This window comes from Parambassis ranga, chromosome 18 (assembly GCF_900634625.1).
Source record: "Parambassis ranga chromosome 18, fParRan2.1, whole genome shotgun sequence".
Lineage (NCBI taxonomy): Eukaryota > Metazoa > Chordata > Actinopteri > Ambassidae > Parambassis > Parambassis ranga.
This window is the reverse complement of record NC_041038.1, coordinates 6,342,547-6,362,881: the sequence shown is the minus strand read 5'-3', so window position 1 is coordinate 6,362,881 and position 20,335 is coordinate 6,342,547. Positions and strand designations below refer to the sequence as shown.

At 42.8% G+C, this 20,335-nt stretch overlaps 1 protein-coding gene across 2 annotated transcripts in view; it reads right to left on the bottom strand.

Annotated features, from left to right (window-relative positions):
- Positions 1-20,335, bottom strand: part of LOC114451033 (ADAMTS-like protein 1) — a 73,925-nt gene that overhangs the window by 31,237 nt on the left and 22,353 nt on the right. For both annotated transcript variants that reach the window (XM_028429553.1, XM_028429555.1), the window contains exon 2: positions 14,798-14,914. In XM_028429553.1, coding sequence (XP_028285354.1) covers positions 14,798-14,914 — 117 coding nt within the window. The remainder of the gene's footprint in view (positions 1-14,797; positions 14,915-20,335) is intronic.

The window sequence follows — 20,335 nt, the reverse complement described above, 5'->3', positions numbered from 1 at the left end:
CCAATACCTAAATCTGAATACATATTTGTCCAGGAAAACACTAGTCCCTTTCCATAGCCATCAGTGTTATATGTTGAGCAACACGTGATTGCACATCCTCTCCCTGTCGGCCCTGTGAAAATGAACAGAAGACATCACCGCTCCCATCTGGGGCCGTTCACATCGGACACGCATCCTGCCCTTGTCATCCCTTCTCTCCCAAAACTCCTTCCTGTCTGAGTGACTAATTTGTTTTGGTTTCCTCATGCATTTCAAAATAAATTACGCTAAAGTTACATGCATGCTGCTGAAGTGCTTTGAAGCCCGGACAGAGAGCCACTCCTTAATAAAGGCACGTCTCTCTGGTGACAGTGTTGCGGACGGTTTCCAGATCAAATAAATAAGGTATAAAAGCATTAATGCTGATTTTCACTTCTTTTTGGAGTTTGACAGGGTCTAAAACTTTGGCAGCACTTGTGAGTGTTGTAGTGATGACTGATTAGTTCAGCTACTCTGACTACAATCAAAGTTTGGATTAAAACCAAATCCATCCTCCCTCTTAGCAAGTTTAGTCCTCTCATTCTTCTCTGAGCATCAGTTGTTTACCATGCTTTGCTTCTCCTCAGCTCAGAAGGTAGTAAAACCAGTTTCTACGACTCCTCAAGAATGTTAATTCCGTACAGCATATTGAAGAGCTATATTGCAGGAGCCTTTTTCAGTAATCAACGCTGTGAAACCCAAGACTTTTGGCTTCAGTAGCCTCTATCAGGTCTGCAGAACGGCAAATATGACACGTACAATCATTTCAGGGTACCCATAGGCACATAAAACACAAGAAAGTGGAGAAACAGTGTGGAAAATATCGTAGAAAACCTATTTAAATCCTTACCAACGGCTAATAGTGCAATGCCAAAGAACCAGTATATGGGTTAACTATTGATGACACGAGAGCTCAAAGCTGTAAAGCAGCTCTTCTTGACATGAAACAGGCTCTCTTGTTAACCTCCTTTATAATTGCAAAAAAAGAGACACAACAGTTTGCCCGCAGTTTTTTCGAGCGTAGACAGCGAGGAGCAGCTCCAAATAAAAAGGCACCTGGTTTGTCTCAGCGGCTTATTATTCATGATGTGTGAGCGTGAGGGACTTTTTACACTCAAAGCAAGCCGAAGCCTTTCTAGCCGCAGAAGACGTGTCTGATCTGCACTGCACGCTGCTAAGGTTTCAGTTTTTAACCCGTAAATTAAGTCACATAACTAACACGTGTTTTTTATTCCTGAAAATGTATTGTGTGTTGTCTTTGGCTCTGAGACCATCGCAGAAAAGTGATAGTAATATGATAAAGGTGGTCAAAGGAGGCTTTAACCCTTGGAGCGTCCTCTGAAATTTGACATCTTTCACTCGGTTAAATAATGATGCAATTACACGAAGAGCAAAGGGGGCGTGTGTACTTCAGTTCCTTGTTATGACCTGTAGCTGACCTACAAATATGGAAACGATTAAAGAAAAAAACAGATGACACCTCCAGCACGTTCTTCCAACAGAAATTCACTGAATCCTTAATATGCATATAATTAGGTTCTCAGCAAAACACTTCTCGAGCAATTACTCTATCTGTGTTGAAGACTTGTTTCTGCCTGAAACATGCCTGTTTTACATGTTCAAGTAAGTACAAGTTGAAAATCTTTCTGCTCTTTGTAGAAACGCTGATTTGTTTTGATCACTGCCTGTATTAGACATAAATGATGAGATATGGTAAACTAAAGAAAGCATGTATGATATGACTTTATATATAAAGACTACAATGCCTATGGGTTAGGGTTACACAAGAATGACAATAACATTTTAACTAAATCAGAAAACAGTGTTTTCAATTTTAAAAAAAATCTGAAGGGGTCTTTTTGTAATGAATGTGGTCTGGACAAAAAAAAAATCGAAAATGGATGCATCAGCTCTTTGGCCACAGTAAAAGGAAGGTCATATTAATTCTAAAGCACGGTGGTGAAAATATTATGGCCAACAAAATCCACCAAGTGTCATTTCAGGGCCCAGATTTGAACCCCACTGAAGAATTGACACAGGCAGCACATGTAAGACAAGATATTATCAGATTAGCTGAAGAAAGACAGAAGCTGCTTTCACACAGAGACTGCAGCATAAAGCTGCACTGAAGACCTCAGTGCATCCATCAGAGTTGCACCCCCTGTCAATTCACACAGCGGTCCATCCATCGCCGAGAGGAGTAACAAACTCCAATCACCTGCTGAGAGTGCCTTGAATTTCGAAACATTTTATTCAATGACCCCAAGCATGAGGATATACTGGCATGTAATTTCAGTAAACTGAGATATCCATACAGGCGATATGACATAAGCTCTAATACTATTAGGTAGTAATAATGGCTCTCTGTCCACAGCTTGCCGTGCTGACAGCTCTTTCAAGCAGTCACACTTCAGCACATCCACTGGGCTCTGTCCGGCAGCACTTACGTCAAAAAGAGGAAACTATCCATCAGCCTGTCACCGCTCAGCTCTGCAATCAAGCATTCCTCAGACATGTGTTTCTTTAATTGGCCAAGAGTGACGAAGACGGTGTGACGTCACATGGATCCTCATTTAACTATTCTGAGTCTTTAACACTTTAGAATGTGAATGAGACACAGACAGACACTATGTGTGGAAACAACATATTGTGAGTCAATGAATCCTTCCATTTGTTTTTCTTTAGTCTCTCTCCTTTTCAAACTGTCACTCCATCTCCTTTTTTTTCCCCTTTCCGTCCCTTGTGCAGAAAATTCACTGGATAGCGTTTCAACTGTCTAAACCCATTGAGCAGATTACAGATCTATATGGAAAATGTACTCACACTGCTGTCTGCTGACCTGCCCTTCTTTTCCAAAACCACTGGCATATCAAATACAGAGAGCTCACTACTAGGTCAACAAGGAAATGTGGCCCACGGGACACACATTATGGCTTTTTTACCAAAGCCTCAAGATAAACATGACTTTTAAAAAAATGCCCATCCTTCCCTCCAAAATTTACCCCAAGACTTCTGCTCCGACAGTGAAGAGAGGCTTTAAGGCTGGGAAAAAAAAAAAAAAAAAACATGACGGGATGCTGTTGTAGCACCGCCATGCCACATTTTGGGAAACCAAGAAGTAAGACCACAAAATAACAGCAAAAGAAAACAGCTGACATCACTGTTATAAATGTAATCTGGGCTGAAACAGTGGCGGGTAGAAAACTGGAGTGGATCATTAATCAATTTTGGATCATTCATTTTGTTTTTTTGTTTTTGTTTTTTTTTTTTTTGGGGGGGGGGGGGGTGTATTGAAGTAAGACCTGTGGAGGGCAGTGTCAGACCAACACTTGGGTCAAGGCTGAAGCCGAGGCTATCCTTCTTTAAACCAGCAAAGCTTTCCAGTACTGTGAAATATAATGGAAGCTTGAGGGAGGCACCAAAAATATATAAATCCCCAAAGACCTCCATGACCTCCATGGAGCCAGTCAGAAATGGAATTTTCAGATTTCTTTAATACTAGCCAAACTCTACGCTAACATTTGCAAATAATGTTGAAATTAATTTTAAAAATGATTCTATTGGTCTTCATCTCAGCACCCTCAGCATCCCCGGCACCTGTGGCTCTGACTGACCTCCAGCGTCCCTGAGAGAGAATTAAATATTTTTCCATTTCATTTAGAGGACATGTTGATTCATTTTTGGATTTTTCTGCTGAAAAATACTGGAAGGATGTCCATCACATGTGCTCCAGCCCTTTACATTCTTCTCAGGATAAAATATACAGCTGGAGTTAGCAGGTAAAGCTGTTGTAGCATTTAGCAACTGTAGGGCTTGATAAAGACACAAAATGTCACTGTTGTGTTCACATCTTGTTTCTTCATGTGCAGCACATACAATGAAGAAAGTACTTTCCATGTCATGAGGACTGCGGGCTGTGGTTGCAGGGGAAATGTCAAATTATGGATGATATGGAGTTACAGGATTTGTGAAATAATGATAGGTTGCTGCTAGCATTGGACGCATGCATCTCTGCATCAGAGTGTATTGTGGTTGATGTGTTTGTGTATGTATGAGTGAGGAGAAAGACACAAGAAACCACACGTGTGTGTATGTGTGTATACTGTGTGCACATTTGCATGCCAAGTAATACATCATTCCTTAAAACACACTTTGAGAAAAGCCAGTTTATATTGCAAAACTCACGCCTCGGGCAAAGTTTCTTTATGTTACCATTGAAACATGGAAATTACATCAAGTTTCTCTTTCACAGTTTACACAACAAAATCACTGAGAGCACGCTCGTGAAACAAAACCTCGTGCGTCCTCCTTTGAGGCTGGTTTCAAGTCAAAGCTTGCCCAGGTGATGGAGAGGGAGAGAAAACATTTGGATGCATGATGGAGGAGTAACCGCACAGGAAAAGAGCTGCAGTGGATCACACAAACACACACACACACACACACTTTTTGTCCCACTCTCACATTAAAAAACCTTCTAACCCTGTTTTCCCAAGAGCTCTTTGGACTAACAGCTGTCTAAATACGCTACTGTAGTGTACTTCCAAGCAGCGAAGCGCCTGCACCGATGGGCGTACAGGTAGCAGCTCAGGCAGTAAAGAAGAAGAGAGTGAGTGTGTATTCTATTCTGAGGCGACACCAGGGGTCAAAATACACTTTATATTCCAGATAGGTAGTTATAACATGAGGTATGGGCTGGATCCAGATCAATTTAGGAAGCCCTGGACGAAATTTCTTAGCTTATCAGAACATTTTTGATGCATTCACGATAGGCACACAGTCAGTATAAGCCAGTGTCAACACGCCGATATTGATTGAGGAAGATACATGAAGACGTGAGCACAGACCCAACTTCCTGTTTACAAACTCTTTGATTCCATATTGATTTCAGTGTCAATAGATGCAACATAAACACTGGGTTCTCAGCACATGAAGCCTTTTCTGTTGCATCCTTCACAGCTCAAGAGCAGCATCTTGTGTTTGACAGACAAAACTACAAGCTTATCACTAAAGCTATTCAACAGGATTATGACACTGACTTTCACAGAAGCCAGAGTTGAAGCAAAAACTAGAAAAATATCCTGACAAACCACTAAAATATCTGTTAATAATAACTGTTTTTGCAAAACAGTGCCAGTATCAGTCACCTCTTGGACACACACACACATACATGCATGACACACACACACTGAGGAGACATGTCTGTGTTTTGGGTGGTCTAAATCCTCTTCACTGTGCCAAAGGTTTACATAAACCCATAGCTTCTGGCATCAGACACAAAATGAGAGGCTGTTTAAATAAATCTTCACTCCCACCCATAGACAGAGCAAACATCACTCACATATGTACACATATTAAATCATTAGCAGCTACATTAAACACAAACACTCTCCTTTACTGTCGTCATCAAATTCTTGCAGAAATACAGTAAGAACACACACAATAATGATCAGAGTGGGGCCCCTGTGTGTGTGTGTGTTTTCAGACGGGAGCCGCGGGCTGAGCTCATCGAGTCGGGCTTCACTCTGCGCCTCCCTCTTAATTGGTGTCTTTTGCCGCGTGCCACCATAAAATTGAGGGCAAAACAGCGCCAGGACTTAAAACCTCTCCCTCATCTTCCTCCATCATCTACGGCATCCCACTGAAAGAGAAGCTCATCTGCTGTACTCTATCATTATCCCAGTGAGGTCATTCAGACAAGCTGATTGTCAGAAGCTTGTTTGTGGTTCAACCTGTAAAACCAGAGGCGCCACAAACAGCATAACATGCTCAACTTTGAGGAAATAAAAATGCTGAATGCTATAGGAGTCAGTGGTAATGAGCTGAAGAAGATGTTAGCCCCTTTAAAAATGAGCTTTTGCTTGCTTTCTGTGCAATATTAATGATTTCATCAGCTGCAGATATTCACATTTGGCTGTACAGCAATGTGAAGATTAATATCATAAATCACACACACGCACACTGTGTAACTAGACAATTTAGATCGGGGGACAATGAAACACCAAACCGAATAGTTGTCTTTAACACCTTGGCTCTGGGCCTGAGGCCTCCAGACAATGTTTTCATCACGGGGACCTTCATCGCTCATGACGGACTCATAAATCTGGAAGCTTCAATGCTTATCTGGGTCACCTTTCATTGTGATCTGGTTCAGGATTCAGATGAAGGAAAAACAACAGGTGAAAGGAAATCTGTGTGCCTGAAGCACCACATGATACAGTGTTTGTTAGTAAAAGGGTATCCACTCCTACTACTTAATTCTTTATAGATCTTAAAGGCAACGCATAGTAAAAACCACGATTTACTGCTACATAAGGATAGCAATAAAAAGTTATGGATGCTACTTCTGTGTGTTTTTACATGTAAGTTTCCCATCACGTTGTTAATATGATACAAAATCAAATCTGTTGATGACTCATCCTGCACTTAAGGGCGTATTCTTTGTATTCAATGAACTGCTGTGTCAGTTTTTTGCAGACTCCTCCTGTGTCTCTGCTGGACACAGTGGCTGACCCATCAGTGCAGGCTGAGCTCTGATGCCTTTGACCACTTTCACTGTTTAGCATATGAGCTTCTCTACATTCTTTTGATCTATTCATCGCTGAAATTTAAACCACCTTGCTCGATGATTAGAGACCTTTTGCAAAGCTCATACTAATCAGCACAAATGTAACAGTAATCCTATTGTGCCATTACATAAGGAAACAATGCATGATCTGAGGATGTGAACCATCTTTCATGAGGCGCTTCTGTGCAGAAAATATTTACGATGAAGGCATTTTGCTGATTAAAAGAAAGTGAATAAGCTTCACAAACACCACGTGCTGTTACTCATCTGTGCAGATGAGAATAATGCTACATGTCATCACACCAATTTGTCCCAAAACCACCTCTTCTTCTTTGGATCTGTTTCATTTGCTTGGCCAAAACTACAACAAACAAATCCTGAGATAGTACACAAACATAAGGAGCAAATCATATTTTAAACCTTCATCACTACGATCTCTGGCTGTTCTCAGAAAGAATGAATACAAGTTTGTTTCTCATACTGTCACTATGATCTTTCAATTCTGACATACTCATGCCTACCCTGATCCAGTGGTCTTCTTCCTCGCCTTCTGTCCTGCCTTTCAGACATGAAGCCCTCCTCATCTTCCTCCTAACCTTCTCCACTTTATCCTGACTGTCCAAAGAGTGATCTGTAGTCTTCATCGGCCAATTTGGCTTCACCACCTCTACACTCACAGTCTTGTTCTATACTTCTAGTCCACCCAGACATCAGTAACTGGGGACAAAGCCATATATGTGTGTGCTCTTTAAAAACTGCAGTCCCCTCACCCAGCCTCTGGGTGCAGGCTCCAAAAGTAGCCTCCATAGACTCCCATGTTAAAAAAGCAGAAATAATTGCTTTTATATATAATAGCTCACAGTTTGACACACATTACAAGATTCCTGCCTTCAATCTGAGCCATCTGTGTTTGGACCAACATGGCGACAGTTGCAGCCTCCCCACAGGGACTTAAATGGGTGACATCACAGGCGGTTCATCCATAACTATATACAGTCTAAGGCTCTTTTGTGCAGCACAGCCAGATAGTTGAGCTGAGTCACACACATCAGTCTTCCCTGCTTCATACCCTGCAGAACATGTGTAAGTGTGTGTCAGCTTGTGAGTGTTTGAGGCACTCAAATAAACACAACCTAAAGAGATCCTTAAATTATACCTACTTGAGGTCAAAGGCTTACCTCTGTGTTGTATAAAGATCTGGTTTAAGTATGCCGTCTTGTGTTGCAAGCATTGTTCACTTTTTAGCTTGGAAGAGTGTCAGGGTCATTTTTCAATTTTGTGGTTTGTGAACAGATTACATTCTCTCCCAGGGCTCCCTTAGAGCGAAAACCGTCTGTGAGTAGTGTGTGTAGGAGGAGTGCGCATATGTGTGTGTGTTTATTATGGCACACATGCACTCCAGGCTCCTGATTTTCTAATGTTTACGCTCGGAGTACTTCACACTTACACTTTGCAATGAGTGGTGCTCAGCATGCACCATAGGGAGACCACCACGTTTAGATCCCCAAAACCTTCTTTTAAGTCCTGTGGTGAGTTGGGCCTATATCTTTCATGAGTAGACTACTTATACAGAGGGACCAGCTCGCTGCTTTACGCCCGGCAGAAGTGCCGAGTTTAAATTACATTTTGGAAACACATATTTCACTGTTATCCAAAACAGCTTATGAGTGAGGTGAAGGACACACTTGATAATTCTAGCAAAGCTAAAAAAAATGCTTATACGACTGCAGCTGGACTCAACAACAATGAAGTAATTATATTAAACTTATCAGCATCAGAAATGAGGTTGCATATTTGGCACCAAAGGTTCTCCGTGTCTTCTAGCTTCATCCCACACAGTGTTCAACCCCTACAGGTCTTGAATGAACCATCTGTCTCCAGGTGTTCTGTGCTCAAAATGTGGGGTATTTAGAATTCGGGGTGTCATTGGGATCACAATGAAGGTTAATAAGTGGAGCTTGATCTTTAAGGAGAAGAGGACAAGTTGTTATTTATCCTCCAAAAGACAGCTGTTGCCTTCTCAGTGTGGCAGAGCACATCTGTAGAGTTTTAATGATGATGCTGCACAGATAAGTAATCTTCTCCACCTCTCCCAGCATATTGTCTGACTTCTAACCTTCCAATTAGAACATGTCAAACATGGACTATGGCTGCACTCAATGGTATCCGATCTGTACCATTTACTATCATAGGGCTGCCGGATCTCCATGAGATTTCGGAAGGACCTCTAAGTGATGACAGCAAGAAGCCATCTATGATAGATATTGATTGACAGATGGTTCATCCATTTACGAACTTACCCTATATTACACAATAAACCTCAAGGAGAGGTTACATACATGTGTGTTTGCTCTGCCACTGTACTGCACATGTCCACCCTCCACCACACACACAGCCATTACAGCCCACATTAAAAAGAGGGACATGTTTTCCAGTGCTTAACCTACACTCTGCTCTGCATGGGTGGCAGGGATCCTTCAGCAGCAGGTAATTACTGCCGTAACTCAGATTAACGCTGTTGCTTACACTGGAGATTGGATACATGCTGGAGCCAAGAGCTGCTCATACAGAAGCTCACACAGGAGAGCTACTGGAGTTATTAAAGTTAGTAACTGCCACTCTGCAGTTTATTTAAGGTTAGGAACCATTAAGTGAAAACAACAACTACTCCTAGAGACAGCTTATTTAAAAGCAGTCTAACAATTAGAGGGGGTTTCATTCCAGAAGAAGAACTTGTTAGATTGAGATGTTATTATTTGGCTGCAGTGTTCTTGTTTTGAAAGCTGTGGCTAAAATTTAATTTCGTTTATTACACTCTCATTCAATCATAATGAAACCACATACATGGCAAAGGCCTTGAATGATCTCGTCCACGTGCCCAAACACACACCCTGAGCCAGAAAGTTAAATAAAAAAAGAAAATCTAATAGCAACAATCGATTCCACTTGGAGGCAATTAGTGCTCGCAGCGCCAAAAATCCTGGAGTAAGACATCCAAACATTCCTGGATGAAACTTTCTGGCAACAACACACTTCTATTGTGCGAGTGTGTATCTCTTTGTGTCTGTGCATGCCTGCATGAACGTGGAGAGAAATACAAACATCTGCAACAGAGAGAGAGAGAGCAACCTGAAATGTAAACAATTACAAATCAATCACTGGGTCAGAAAATGTGTGCGTGCCTTCACAGGCCGAGGAGAAGGAGGAGGAGGAGGAGACAGAGGAGTGGAGAGGGTGGGGGGTGATGAGGGAGGAAGGTGAGGATTTTTTATTAATCAAAGAATTTAGTGTGAGGTGACATGTGATAGTGTAGAATGCTGAGGGCACAGAAATCACAAACATATGGATTCCTTTATCACTGCATAACAAACAGCATAGCAAGATGGGAGTGTGCATGCAGCAGTAGCCAGCGACAGCATTCTCACACACACACACACCCACATTTGTTATGTTGTGGTAAGGTCTTGTCCCTGGTGGTATTACCTCAGCAGCAGCGCTCCAGCACCCACAGCGCACTGATGTGGGACCACATCAAGCAGGCGGGGGGGGGATTTTCGCTGTGGACACGTTGCGGGCCAAAGATTTACTGAACACATATGCTGATGGAACAAACACGGGGGCGCGAGAAAGATCCCCCCCTGTCCAAAGCCACGTGGCTTTACACCACATTCACTAGCGCTCAGCACTTTCTTCAAGAGCGCTGGGACCGAGCCTCCAAACAGCACTCTTCGCATGTGCCAAGCACTGTTCAGCCAGCCAAAGCGCACAAGTCATGAAGGCAAACGTCTCCTAATTCACTGCTCTCCTTTCTTTCTCTCGTGTTAAAGAAAACAGCATCATCTATCCTGGCATAAACTGATCGTTCACACTGCTGGCTGTGCAAAAACAAACATTTGCATTTATGGCTAAGTGGAGTTGCAAATGATGTTATTAACTTTCAAGCATGGGCTGCTGCACACACAGAGGCCGTGTTTCTAATAAACAGCCCCTGCATGCAACATGGACTGATCCACAGATTTCGCAAAGAAAAGTCTAATGCTGAATAAAAATAAAAATTATTTCACAAATGGTGTGTGCTTCATTAAGACTGGGTGGTATTCAATCAATGTTCCGCTCTTCTGTACCCAACCATGCAAAGAGAGTACAGACATAATGACAAACAGAAATATTTCTGTTAGCTACTTCCTCTTCAGTGTGTCCTATTCTTCTTAACAATAGCAACATTTAACAGACTAATCTACCAAGCTAATGCTAGCAGCTACAGTTTGTGCTAATTAATAATGAACTACTTGGTTGCTATCGGATTGTAAAGTTAAGTTACACTAATCTAACAAAAAGTGCATCAGAATGAAATCTCCTACCCTACCTTTAACCCAATAAAGAAGCGAATTTCTTGAGCAACAGCTGTGGCCATATTGAAACCGACTTAGAGGTGACTCCCTTCACAATGCCATTCCTTAGCTTCGCTCTTTAAGCTTAGCTTAGCATAAAGCTGAACTAAGTTGTAAGTCCATCCACATACATATTGTACTATATTGAACTTTTCCTCTTAAATATAGCCAGTTGTATGGGTTGTTTTTATAAATAAACATCATGCTTTTGTCTAAGGTTTGAACTTGAACCCTTTAGTTAAAAAAATTAAATGGTTTGGATCCATGTCTTTCTGAAGTCCGACACTATCATGCATCCTTTAAAACACGCAGGACACACTACCTTCATTCATGGCTATAGAAGCTGGATAAATGTAAATCAGTTTCATGGTGTTAAAAGTTCAGATGGTATAACACCGGCGGTCATAACACACACACACACACACACACCCTTCAGCCTAAACATCCTCTCTACCTGCCAAAGCTAACATGTCCATCCTTTTAATGAAGACAAATGAAGTGTTTAATCGTGCAGGACTGTTGCCCTTTCCACCTGGCGCTACATGCAAAACACAGCTGCCAAGTCAGCACGCAGCTGAGCAATGGGGCCTCTCTTTGCTGCCATGGCCACTGACTGCTCCCCATGCTTGCCACCCCGACGGGCCCTTGGCCCCACTCGCCCAACCCCAATTACTCCGAACCCTGACACCCTGCCAAAAAGTGGAACCGCCTCGGCTTTTATTCATCCTGAAGCTTCTCGCAAAGAAAGAAAAAAACAGCCCTGATGGTTGCTGCCTGAGGTGCAATTGAGCATGTAAAGACATTAAGGCCTGAGCTGCTTGGCATGTGATGAAGTGAGGGCAGAGAGGAAGACACGTCTAACAAAACATCCAACAGCCATCAGAAAGATATGAGGTGAGAAAATAAACCAACAGGACGTAATCACCATTCCAGAAAAAACGTGTGAAGACAGGCTGAGCGGAAGTGTCCTCACCCCGGGCCTCCAGTCGTCACTACAAAGTGGGGCTCTAATGACTGTCATTACCAACCACTTAGCTGTCACAACCCATAATCTCCTGGTCCTTGTTGGTGTGTTCAACACAAAATGTGACCTAGAGCAGCAATCAGTGCATCCTGAGTGAGTATAATGGTTTACAAGACAAGGAAGAGAGAGGCAGCTGAGCACTAACTGTCCTCTACAGTCAAGACTGTTACAAATAGTAGTGATACAGCACGTTTGATGCTAGCTGCATAGAATTAGCAACTTAGCAAGGGTTTAAAGTTACCAAGTGCCCCTTAAAATTGTTTTTGATGACCAATCCTTTTTCAAAAAACGCTGGCTCTTTAATTCAACGTTTTGGCCCCCTAGAGGCCAGAACACTAACTGAACAAATGATGGTACAGACACTGCCATCACAATGAAGAAGGTATTATCCTGTAACATTTGACTGCATAGACATTGGGGTCACCGCTGCTAGTGGGAAACATTACTATCACACATACACAGCAGAAACCCACACACACACACACAGATCTGGTAAATGAAGGATCAGCTTTCAGTAACCCACTTTAAAGTTGCCTGTTGACAGGACGATCATATTTGCCGTCTAGACGGTAGTGGCTGAGGAGAAAACCGTGTGGAGTGTCTCTCCTTCTATCTCCTTCAGTCCAAAGGCTGTTTTCTGTCTCTTCTATCCCAACATTTACAAAACGTATCCTTGTTTCTTTTCTTCACTTTCTGTCAACCACCTCGAGGTTTGGCAGTGAGCTGCTGCCTATAGAAGCGGTGACTTCTGCAGAGATTGAGTCAAACGTCTAGATCACCTCTTTTTCTGCACTTGACAAGACTTTTCAGAAGTTGTGATTTTAAAACACTTTAATGACAACATTTAGTGAACTTAAAACTACAGCATTCTGGGAAAAATCACTCATGGCCAAGCAATGAGTAGGTAGATTTATGAGCAGCCTTTGTGTTTATCTTCGCAGCCTTACTCATTCAGTCTTGTTACACACAGTAAGAAACTTTCTCAGACCTATCAGCCAACAGACCCCCCGCACACTTTGAATCAGCCCAATAAACTTCCTTAATATCTGTTTATGAATCCTGACATTACTGAAGCTCTGCAGTGCAGTCATGCCATCACATAATGAATATGGGTTAATTTACAAAGGTATGTTGGCCGTCAGCTGTGTAAGACTGCTCTATTCCACTAAAGTAGCTCGTTCTGGGGGCTGCCAGGAAAAACACTTTCCTTCAGAGAGAACAATTCATCTGTGGCCCTCTTGGGGAATAGGGTAAAGGGTGCTGGGGAGGTCAGTCTTATTGCCCACCGGCCGACCCTGGCACACACTCATGAAAGTTAAACAAGAGAAAGCGAATACGCTTTGGAGTCAGAGATCCGCCTCCTGGGTTGCTCGCTAATTAAGCTGCGTTTATCTTGGCTTGGAATCAAGCTTAATATTGAACCTAGATCCAACACAGAACAGCGCCACGAGCACACAGAGACTGAAACCAGCTGAGTGCTGTGAGAGGAATCACAAGCGTGGCTCCTGGGAGTCTGTAGGCAGAAAGGCAGCATCATACACAGAATTACAGAATATTCTGTTATTCAGTTTCAAACTTCGAACCATGAACATCCTATGAAAGTCATCCTGACATCTCTCCTGTTTATCATAGCAACAGTTTTTTAAAGCTGTATCTCTCATGCATGTCCCAAATTGTACAGCTATTCCTTAAAAAGGGGATATTCAGTCACTATCAAAGCACCTGTATGTTGATGCCAGTCATTCTACCAAAACCCACAAAGAGCGACTGAGGCTTGGATGGCATGAACACAGTGTGTAGGAATGGATATTAGTACAATGTTTGGTTAGAAAAATCACTCAAAAACTTGCTGATACAAATTCAAAAATTTGCCTGAGGTCGGTGCATCATAAATCACGCTGCTGCTTGGTTGCAATATGAAATCCAAACGCTATAAAGATTGCTGTTTGTGGTTTCCTAGTACACTGCTGTATGCATGTAAGCACAGTATTTAAATTCTAGAGGCCTAAAAGAAATGGGATTTTCCATGAAGTCTGCTTTCAGGAGCACGTAAGAAGCAAAGAGAGCAGGAACATGGACTTTAAAGAAAGAAATGGGAAACTGGAGTAGACCTCTGACCACCACTGATCTGTAATCCTATACGCTGCATGGAAATCGTCACACGAAGAAGTGTGACGGCGAGCAGATCTTTTCTTTTAAACATGTGAAAGGTGTGTTTTCACCTTTCAGAGAAATGTGAGTACAGTTACCGGTACATAATGTCTCACTATTAGAGTGAGCAATACTTTTTAAAAAACCTTTGATCATCTTTAAAAGATTCCTCCATCACACAGGAATGATGAGCTATCCACCGATATGTATGACAACAGCGGCTCCGCCTCCCCCCCACCCGTCCCACCCAATTAGATAAAACATCTGGGAGAGCGATGGGTTTGAAGCAGAGCTGCTGCGGGCAGCACTCGTGTCTCATCAGAGGTGATGACAGAGTGGGAGTAACGTGAGGCACCCCACCCTCTGACATGGTGTTAAGTGTGTGTGTTTGCTGCCCTGTTTTGCATCAAGCCGGGTCAGCCTGCAGTCAGATCACACCTTCTCCTCCCAAGGTCCCACAATCATCATTCACTTGTGTTCATTACCGAGGTGCGACGCAGATTATTTTTCACTCCTGTGCTGTGGTGTAATAGATTTATTGGCTGATTTGGTCTTTATCTGACATTTCAGTTTATTTTTTTGCCATGTAAGTGGAACTTTGAAGTTTGGAGAAAGTGAGAAAGAGTGTTTGCTTGTGCAGGAACTCACAGGGTCTTCAGGTTTTTGGCTGCTGTCATGGAGCGGCTCTTCGGGAAGGTGATCTCGGCGAATCAGAGTGAACTCTCGGATGAACACAGCGTCGCCATCGTTGGCCTGCACAGCCACCTGGAGACAGAGGGTAAATAGAAATCAGCACATCTGAAACAAAGCACAACAGCTTCTAGAGGTGCAGCAGCCTGCATCCAAAAACCTGAAAAAGTTATCTCTAATTATTATTGACAATTTTGTAACTTTCACACAGCCGCACCCACTTCACACTGAGACTGTGCAGGCATGCAGAGGTGTGAAAGTAAAGCAGGGATTGAAGCTTTTATTCCAGCTGCCATTCCTCATAGATTCATGTATGAAAAGGTCGAGATGTCAGTTCTGGTTGTGACTTTGCAGAGTCTGTCATATGGTAATTTTCAAGCATTCATAAGAGCATTCTGTAAAAGTATTTTATTGGCTGTACGTCCCCTGTGCCTGACTTCCAGGTTGCTTAACATGGGTTTTGATTTAAAGGGTGATAAGGGCTGTAAGAAGCTGTGTGAAGCAATGCATTGCTACTAGAGTGCTAGCATTTAGGTATGCTTTTGGGCTTTCACAGACAGATGAGACATCAAACTGTTTGTCTGAATGAACCCTTTGTCTATCACAGGAGGTTAACTTCAACCAATCACAGCTACAGGAGCATATTGAGGAGTTTTTCCTTTTTGGTTTCTTCTCTTAACCACACATCCCTCTGGACGAGGGGGAATCAGGCTTCACAGCACAAGAGATCTGATATCACAAGACGTAGTGACCCATGTCTTCAGGGAAGATTGGCGGGGGGTGAAGGGCATCTCGGATAGGCCCCATTAGCAGCACAGCAGGGCCCGCATTCTGGAGGATACACAAATTCAACCAAGCTTCAGCTGCTCTCCGTGGGTCATAAACACCCTGTAATGACCTGGGTCAACTGCCTGCCTCCTGGGCATGTGCTAAAGCAGTGTGAATCAGAGCAAGGGGGGTGTGGGTTTGAGGATACTGGAGGTTCTTCACATTGTAGGGGGTTACAGATTGCTAAGCAACTGCAGCAAAACTTACAGCAGCTTTCTGTGGGAACGAGCCACAGAACAGGCTCTTAAATAAGACAAATCAAATCTGGTCTAAAGCCCTACACTCAGCACTGCTTAGCTGCAGTCATTTAGACTGTGGATTCTCCTGAAACAACACATAAGTCACTGCAGTGCAATGTGGGCAAAAGCCACGGATGGCTCTCAATGTATGGATGCATTTTTGAGGGTGATGAATCTGCACATGTTGCAGCTGTTTCTGACATTGGATAAAAGAAAAAAATGCATTCAAATATTTATAATAATCCATATGCATAGGTCATGAATGAGATAATACACTGTTGGATATTTAATACAGGAAATTTAAAGACCTCAGAAGGAGTGGATTCTGATGACTAGTGCTGCAGTGATGCGTGTCCTCTCTGCCACTAGTGCTGCAAATTAAAATGTCCAACAGCTACAAACCAGGGGTAAAGCAAATATAAGTCAAGCATGCGAACATTAGGAGAGGTTCTGTTGATGTGTGTCAGCTAACATGTACTGGAAACAACTTGAGTGAGCAGATGTCTTCGCTCAAGGCTAAACAGAGAGCACCGCTGAGACGAACGAACCAATTGTGTGAGTTTTCCCACCCCCACTGTCCACAGGAGTTATTTTCACACACTTTTAGTGTCAGATATTTCCTTGTCATTTTTGAAACCGGCATCAATCCTGCTTAAAGAAGTGCGATATGATGGAGTGAGCTACAGGCTAATGGTGCATGACAGCTATATCCTCCCTCGCTGGAGATCTATCAACTGTTTTCCCTGAGAAAATAAACTGCGCTGTTCTGTGCCAATATCAAGCATCCTAAATACACCCGCTGGACTCCGAAGAATTAAGATCTGTCCAAGTACTGAACTATGCTAACATTTAAGGAAAGGCAGAGCAAGACTCAGTTGCAGGAATGCAAAATTAGTGGAGTTGTTACCTGTGACTATACAATGAAAGCTGATTGTACCCCTTCACACTGAAGACACATGCCAATCGTTAGTGGGTTTTTTGTTCGGTATGAGAGGAACTAAACAAGAAAGTGACCAGAAAATACATAATTTCGTCACATTAACAAAAACCTGGTTCTAGGGCCAACACTAGTTTTTGGGTAACATTCCAAAACAGGTCTGAAACTGCCTCAGTGGAAACGAATGGGGACTGAATGGCAGCTCAAGAGCTACCACAACTGAAGCAAAAAGTAACCGGGTGTCCAGAACACACCTCTTAATAGATGATGTTCAAGCGCCAGGAAGTCCTCTGAACATTAGCACAACATATGAATCATAGTTTTGTTGCCAGATAAAGATATTTTATTAAAGAACTATTTAATTGGCCAAGCTTGTAAGGTGGAGTCCCATCACTTATATGGTGCTAGACTCCCTTAGCTACACAGTCTCTTCTCTATGGGATCTAATGTGTTAGACCTTTTACATGCATGAACTAATGTTTGAGTGTATTTCAAATGAACATGACAGAGGTTAAGAAAACACACACTCCTGGTTTATAGGGCCGCATGCATTTTCTCCAACTGCCACCCCCATCTCCAAAGTGTGTGTGTGTGTGTGTGTGTGCATATGTGTGTGTGTCAGTGTCACAAAGAGCAAGGGTGAAAGTAAAATAGGGAACCAGGCTGGTGATTCATTGACCTCCAAGTCGAGTTAGATTTCAAAGAGCACGTCTGAAGTGGGAAAGAAGAGAGGAAGTGAACTCGGGGGCAAGTCGGGTCTTCAAAAGCACATAATCAACAGTAATAACATCCAACCTGATATTATAATTGAGCTTTCCTATAACGCGGTGCCAGCTTCCACTGTTTGGGTGGAAACTGTGAAAAACAAGTGACTTTTGCCATGCTACACTAGTCCAAAACCCGGACTTATGTTTCACGCACTGCTGCCTTTGATTAATAAGATTCCACTCGATGTTTAGATAAGGACACCCTGCTTCAGGACTGGCTCCTGTCTGAATGAAACCTAAGAGGAAAAGATATTTTTGCTAATCCACTTTCAGAAGGATTTATGTGAGCTTTCACTTAACACGTTTTGAAAGAGGAAACGCTGAAGCCTTCTTTTCCGCTCCTTCTCTGCTCCTCTTTCATAAGCAGGAAAGAAGGTGTCCTTTTTCTGACCATATCTGTGCCCAGCCTCCTCACATCCAGGACTTTTCAGCACAGGAACCATGAGATTATGAGACCTTAGCTTGTTATTTACTCATTAAAACATGTGGGCGCCTCAGGACAGACAACAGTCATAAAGACTTTGACACCCTTGGCACGCTTATAAAGGCTGTAAAAATCACATAAAGGCTTCTGAAGAGCTTTCTAGAGCCTCTCTCTGACCACCCACCTAAACTCCAGATTTATCCAAATACAGGCAAAAAGTGCAGCAAGCCTGGACTGTGAGTTCTGTCCTTAAATTTGCAAAATTGTTGTCTTAATATCATTAAAATAAGTAAGAACCTGCAGTTTTTACTGAATAGGCTCCACTTCTGAGACCTGGAGGCAACAATACACCATTCAGTAAAAAGAAAAACTTTCTTCTTTATGCATCAACATAACATTCTGTCTGAGAGATACTGAGATACTGATGTATCATTTAGTTTATCTTATCTCCATCTTTTGAAAATGAACAATCTTTCTGCCAGGTTCCTTTCAGTTTGATTTACTGGTCTTTGTCTCCCAAGTGTACCTTGTGTACCCGCGAACATACATAAAAGAGAGGCAAGGAGCTCAACTTGTCTCGATCGCTGCAAACTTGAACTCCCACTGCTTCTCATCTGGAACAGCACAAGGAATGAGATGCCTCAGGGAGGGAGAAAAAGAAAAAAAAAAGTCTACCTTTGATAGATGAAAAACTTTCCTGGCGCTGTCATCACACCCTTTTGCATTCACGCTCTGTTTCTCCCACGTTTTAATGTCTCATAACGATGCGTGGCACCTTCCTAATGATGCATGACACAGAAGTTCTCATCAAGCAACACATTAAACTGATCATTTGATGTATTTCCTGCTGAAACCTCATGCAGGAACAAATCAGTTCAAAGTGCAGTGTACAAAAACAATGTACTGGTAGCACCTGCATGCTAAGACAGCTATATTGGTTGGCATGCTAATAAGAGCTAAACAACGTGACATTGTGACACTCACTTGTTTAGGGTTGATTGGGCAGCCCCACATGGGCTAACCTGTAGACACTATATGGGCAAAAATGTGGTGGGCCTGATGTGTTTCTCAATCTGTGGGTCGCATCCCAGTACTGGTCCTCGGAAAGGTTACAATCGATGCCACCTGCCGACCTTTGCCTTTGGACTGGCCAGTATTATAATAGTAGTGGGTGGTAGGAGTCAGGTGTATGCAACACCTTATGGAAACACTGCGTCATTTTGATTTGTACTTCCCCACAAAATGAGTCTCAGGGGGCACAGAGAGGCGAAGGACTATGCAGGGCCTTGGAGCTCCAAGGCCTGACATTACTGGGCCCTAGAGCAAAGACGTTTGAGGGGCCCTAAAAACAAAATTCCTGCAGGTTCTGAGGAGGTTAAACCCTTGCAAGGCCAATGCACCAAATTGCAGCATGCTGCAAACTGCTGTCACTCTTTTCCTGCATCCTAATAAGTCCAAAAAAGGTGAGGCCTTCTGCCTTACATGGATACAAGTATACAAGGAAGACTACAAAGCACCATTTTTATAACATTGTTATGAGCTCACTGTTGCAAGAGTGTATGGTTTTGTGGATCAACAAGTCCTTTTACAGTTATCACTGACATAGGAGGACGATCATACAGACGTCAGAGACACGCAATGCTATTGGGCCTCAGCCCTCACTTATAAGCCTGAGTGCCATCACAATCCTCAATAAACACTCTAGACTTTGACCAGCAAGCAACACACCTTCTTCAAGGCACTCGCTGTATGACACACGGTGCAGTCCTGCCTCAACGACACACACACAGACCACGGTCGGATGTGAAGGGTTTACTTCTGCTCGTTTCAAGTCATGGCAGTGGGATTGACCATTTCACCTGAACATCAGGGGCAGAGGAGGAACAGATATGGAGAAGCCCAAAAATATCACAGCATGAGGAAGAGGAGCTCCTTAGAATGGTACACCGACTTCAAGTGCTGCCAGAGGCTGTTTGCTGTAAGGAGGATGATGACAATTGGTCACGGAGACACCTGGCAGGAACTGAAGCACCCAGTGAAGGAGGCCTTCAAGAAAGAGGTGACAGCTGCAATTTTACAGTTTTTTTTTTAAATCTTACTATGTGCAACAGTAAACATCTAAAAAAACACTTATATATCCAGTCAACATAATGCAGTATCACAAAATTGGACTGCATGCCATGTCGTGTTAGTTGTTGCATTCTGTTTATTTGACGTTGTTACTGTTGTTAGATGCAGGAAAGTTGCTAAGTTCTCTGATGCCAGTGAATGCATCATAAAGGAGACTGTTAGATACTGTTA